The sequence below is a fragment of the Halyomorpha halys genome, unplaced genomic scaffold (genome assembly GCF_000696795.3).
Source record: "Halyomorpha halys isolate HHAL.00 unplaced genomic scaffold, Hhal_1.1 Scaffold143.1, whole genome shotgun sequence".
NCBI classification, from domain to species: Eukaryota; Metazoa; Arthropoda; class Insecta; order Hemiptera; family Pentatomidae; genus Halyomorpha; species Halyomorpha halys.
The window spans coordinates 87,927-92,436 of record NW_027114557.1 but is presented as its reverse complement, the minus strand read 5'-3'; the positions used below and the strand labels follow the sequence as shown (position 1 = coordinate 92,436).

General features: G+C 32.2%; 1 protein-coding gene across 2 annotated transcripts in view; it reads right to left on the bottom strand.

The window, feature by feature from the left end:
* Positions 1-4,510, bottom strand: part of Shab (Shaker cognate b) — a 153,754-nt gene that overhangs the window by 97,645 nt on the left and 51,599 nt on the right. For both annotated transcript variants that reach the window (XM_067051722.1, XM_067051723.1), the window contains exon 2: positions 3,764-3,961. In XM_067051722.1, the coding sequence (XP_066907823.1) occupies positions 3,764-3,961 (198 nt within the window). The remainder of the gene's footprint in view (positions 1-3,763; positions 3,962-4,510) is intronic.

The window sequence follows — 4,510 nt, the reverse complement described above, 5'->3', positions numbered from 1 at the left end:
TATATATTGTTATGGTTTGCTATCTTTTTGTTTAATGTCTTATTATTGCAATATTAAATATTGCCTTCATAGAGTATTATTTATAATTTTAGTCTCTTGTTATACTGTTTCTCATAATATTATGGTATTTCGCCATGTTTTAAGATCTGATAAAGGCCTGAAATTTAGGCTAAAACGTTGGGACAAATAAAATAAATTTTATTTATTTGAAAATTAATTAATGGATTTCCTGACGTGCAGATGGTTTCATGGTAGAATACATGGACATTTAAATAAATTTGTACGCCTGATAGCAACAAATGACATCCTTGACGTAACTCAGCGCAGGCTGAAGAGGATTTGGAGGAGGGACCTCCTAGTCTGATCAAATGGTTAATTTGATCGTCAGGAGGGTGCAACACTGGGTGCTGTCTCACTCATGCCAAATCATGAAATGCCTGAATTGTACAGCTTATTTTCAGGTGCAAACAAAAAATTGTATAAATAAAAAAAAGTTCAATAGACATCTCAAAACATTTAATTTTCAAAGTCAGAGAAAATTAAATATATATATAGTAAAAAATGATATTTGAGACACGATTGCTTCACTAGGTAGATGTGCTAATATTTTTTTCATAGCTTTAGCGACGAAACGTATGTAATTCTATTATTTCCTTTTTGTGTTATTTTTTATATTAGCCCTTCTTAAGTGACACCTCCGTGTAGTGAACAAAATATTCTCTCCTTGGGACATCATTATGCATAAAGTTTATTGTACTTACTTTGCTTAGTTGCGCCTTCAATATCAGTGAACACAGTACCGCATTACTGAACAGTCTTCAGTATTACTATAATAATGAAGGGAAAATAATAACAAAACACAAAAATGATTCAACAGGTATATTATTGCTTAAGCTTCGATACATCGCAAGTGTGAAAAAATCAGTTTTAATTTTATCAATATTTTTATATTATTAAAAAACAACTCTTTATTTTAGGAAAGACATTATCACATGTATTGTTAGTAGGATAGCCATTTTGTTTTATCAGATTTTTTAAAAAAAATATAAGATGCTTTTAGAATTAGGATTGAGATTTTTAAATAATATATAAAAAACATAATTGAAGATATTGCAACTTTAATTCTCTATAAAATAAGTAAATGTAATTATAAAAATATCAAGTTTAAGTCAAGAACAATAATAAACTTAAGAATACTTTTTATTTCATTACCAGATATATTAAGTATTTATATTATCTTAAATCAACTTGTAAAATTTTGATTTTTCTTAGATGCAAAACTCTTTCAAAATAATAAATATACTTAATAATGGTGGTAGAAAGAAAAAAATATTTATAGATTTACTAGAATGTTTTTTATATCATTTAGATGAATAAAATTCTTATTTATGAAAAAAATTTAATCTGGGTATAAAAAGTTAAATTCTCCGTTGGAGAAAGTTAATCAAACAAAATACTAATTTATAAATTAAATTTGTACCGCTAGTACAACCCTTGAAGGGTCAGTACTTCGAGCTGAATTGGTGAAAAGAGTTGATTTGATCAGAATTATGCTCGACCATCAGATTCTCACCCAATTAGGGGTACCTACGTTATGAGGATGGATGAACCCCAGAGGGCTCCCAAACCCACAGGGGTGACTCAACGGCTACAGGTAACAGGTCATAATTATCTGCCACAGACAGATTCGAACCCAGACCCTTAGAGTTAGTTGCCTTGCCAATGAGCTACCAACTCCCCAAATAATGTTTTTATAAAAAAAAAAGTTTATGATTGTGAAAGTCACTTACGAAATAGTGTAACAAAATTTCCAATGATTTTAGGAGTAATATTTATTTCATTATCAGCAGTATTAAGTATTATGTAAGAGAAAAACTGGCTTAAAATAGTGCAAAAAAACTCGTAAAACTCTTTATGCCCCAACTTTATCAGAAATAAAATCATACAGAAAGATCATACATCAGACATGAACATATGATAATTCCCTAACCATACATACCCACTTGTTTTAACCATGAATTCTCTATAATTCCTGATGATCCTCCTAGACGTCTGAAAAGAAGATTGTTGGCCATCGAAATTTTAGTGGAGCTGGTCAGACTGTATCATGCCATTGTGATAAAACTTATATCACATTTGGTAGATGAATTACTTATTTATTGTAGTTATAAATTTTAATAAATATATAAAAAAAAGTTTCATTGCATCTGGAGGAGCATGACTTTAAATTTCGACCAGAAGCTGATTCAGGGCTTTGGTATGTGTGATTTCTTCACATATCTAGGAAATAAATCTGAAAACTCTCACGCAAGCTGGAAACCTATTGTATTTCCGTCCTTTCAGTCCAATTTATTGAACATTAATTTTATTTCTTAACTTTTTTTATCGCTTAAGCCCTCCATTAAGGACTTATACAGTCCCAGAGTGGGAATGCTCGGATCCATTTCTTGGGGCTAACGTGAAATTAATATTGGCTGACCCAGATAGGAATCGAACCCAAAACCTTCTGCAGTAAGCGCTCTGGGATCCTCAGTTATCATTATTTAATAACCAGTTATCATTAAATTGTTATATCCAATTATTGTTACTGGTATAAGGATAGGAGTACTGAGTCCAATTAACATCGTTATTAAACATTCTAAAAAAAAATGAAGTAGTTAAATTTCCTAGGTTTTTATTTATTAAAAATGAGTGAAAGCAAAAATCGTCTGCATTTTATATCAAAAAATTAATCTAGCGAAAGAACTACTGTAAAACTCTCCGTTTTTAAGTGAAGAGGAGTGAATTGGTAATAGACCACTGTGCAGTTTTCCCATAAAGACTGGCTAGTGGTCTAGAATGATCCAATGGGCTACCCATAATCTTCCCTTCCCATCCCAGCCATCTAGCTATGTTACGCTACACCTTTAAACATTTTGTGTAAGAGAAAATGGAAAAACGTGTCTACTTACAATTTATATTTTATTTCATTTTACTAACTACAATACATAGAATCCTCGTGTAATAACTGGTGAAATCAGAAATTAATAAATAAAGAGAATATAATACTTGACTCCCTGGGAATCATACACCACCACATGCATGGAAATTAATGAATGGGGAAGTTTATCCAGAGGTGGTATGGCATGCATGCATCGCATATCTTATTTGTTGTTTTAGTTATTACTTTATTATTTTAATATTTGTTGTATAGGGGAATTTGTCGATCAAATGAAATAGTAGTTGTGAAATAGGAGGGATAGAAAGAAAAGGAATAAATCAAAAAAATTGTAGTTAGTTTGTAGGCTGGTATTAATTGTAAAAGAAAACTGTGGAAAAAAAATGTTATCTTTCTAATTTATTATATCATGTAAAAATATGTAACTTCTATTTGTCCAGTCACGGATTGATCAGTATGCTGTGTAATGTAGCAACCCGATGTATTTGGCCAGCATGAACGAATAAAGTATTTCTTTCTCTCTCCCTCGACGAATATTTGAAGTGCCTAGAGGGTCGGATATGGTGAGGGAGTTAAAAAAAACGATCTTTTTTTAATTTTTAATTTACTGTTTATGATTCTATTTTTGAAGTAAAATATAGCCTTCATAGTAGAACAAAAGAAGTGAATTTGCTCTTCCTCCCACAATGACTGACGCTCTCGTTAGATTTTGAAAATGGACTAGACTTATTATTTACAAATTTTTAGATAATAACTCGTATATTAATGAATTATACACACGAGTATACTTGGTTACAACTACAGATAATGGAGTTATCTAGTTACCTCGTGTGAGGGAGGCGCTCTAGCGTTCTCCAGAGGACCTCATGCTTTACCCCTCCTACGTTGATAACGACCCTCCTGTTGAGCGCCTTTGAACGCATGATCATGAACGGCTCCGGCGGGAGCGAGCTCAGAGAGCGGGAGTGGGCCCGGAGCGGGCAGCCCGTCTCCCCCATCCTCCCGCCCTCTTCTCGTCCTGACCTGCCAATCAGAAATAATTATTGTTTTACATATTCAACTTTATAAATATATAAGATAACATATATAATACAACAATAATAAAATAAAATAAAAATTTATTAATGACGGAATTGTAATAATTGCTGCATTAACCAAAGAAATAATTCCTTGGGTCCGGGAAGAGGTACGGGAAAAATAGCAGTCTTTTGGTTTAAGCAAAGGAACAATAAACTAAGAATTATCGTACCATGTGTAGTCAAAATAAACCTACGACTAACAAGAAGGAAGCTGTGGTATTGGCTCATCTCTTAGTACAAAAGCCCAAGAGGAGAAAAAAGGCAGTTATTTCACCCAAATGATTAGATTAGATTAGATTTTTGTTCAGGGCGATCAACATCTAGGTTATTACACCCTTTTTACTTCATCTATCTTCTTGGCTTATAGTTGAATGTAGACTATTTCCTTTTTACACTGGTCGGTATTGGTGGATTATATTTTAGTATAAAGTTGTGTTTCTTTGAGAAATTTTATTATTTTGTCTATGGATTCTTCCGAGTCTTTAAGGGCCAA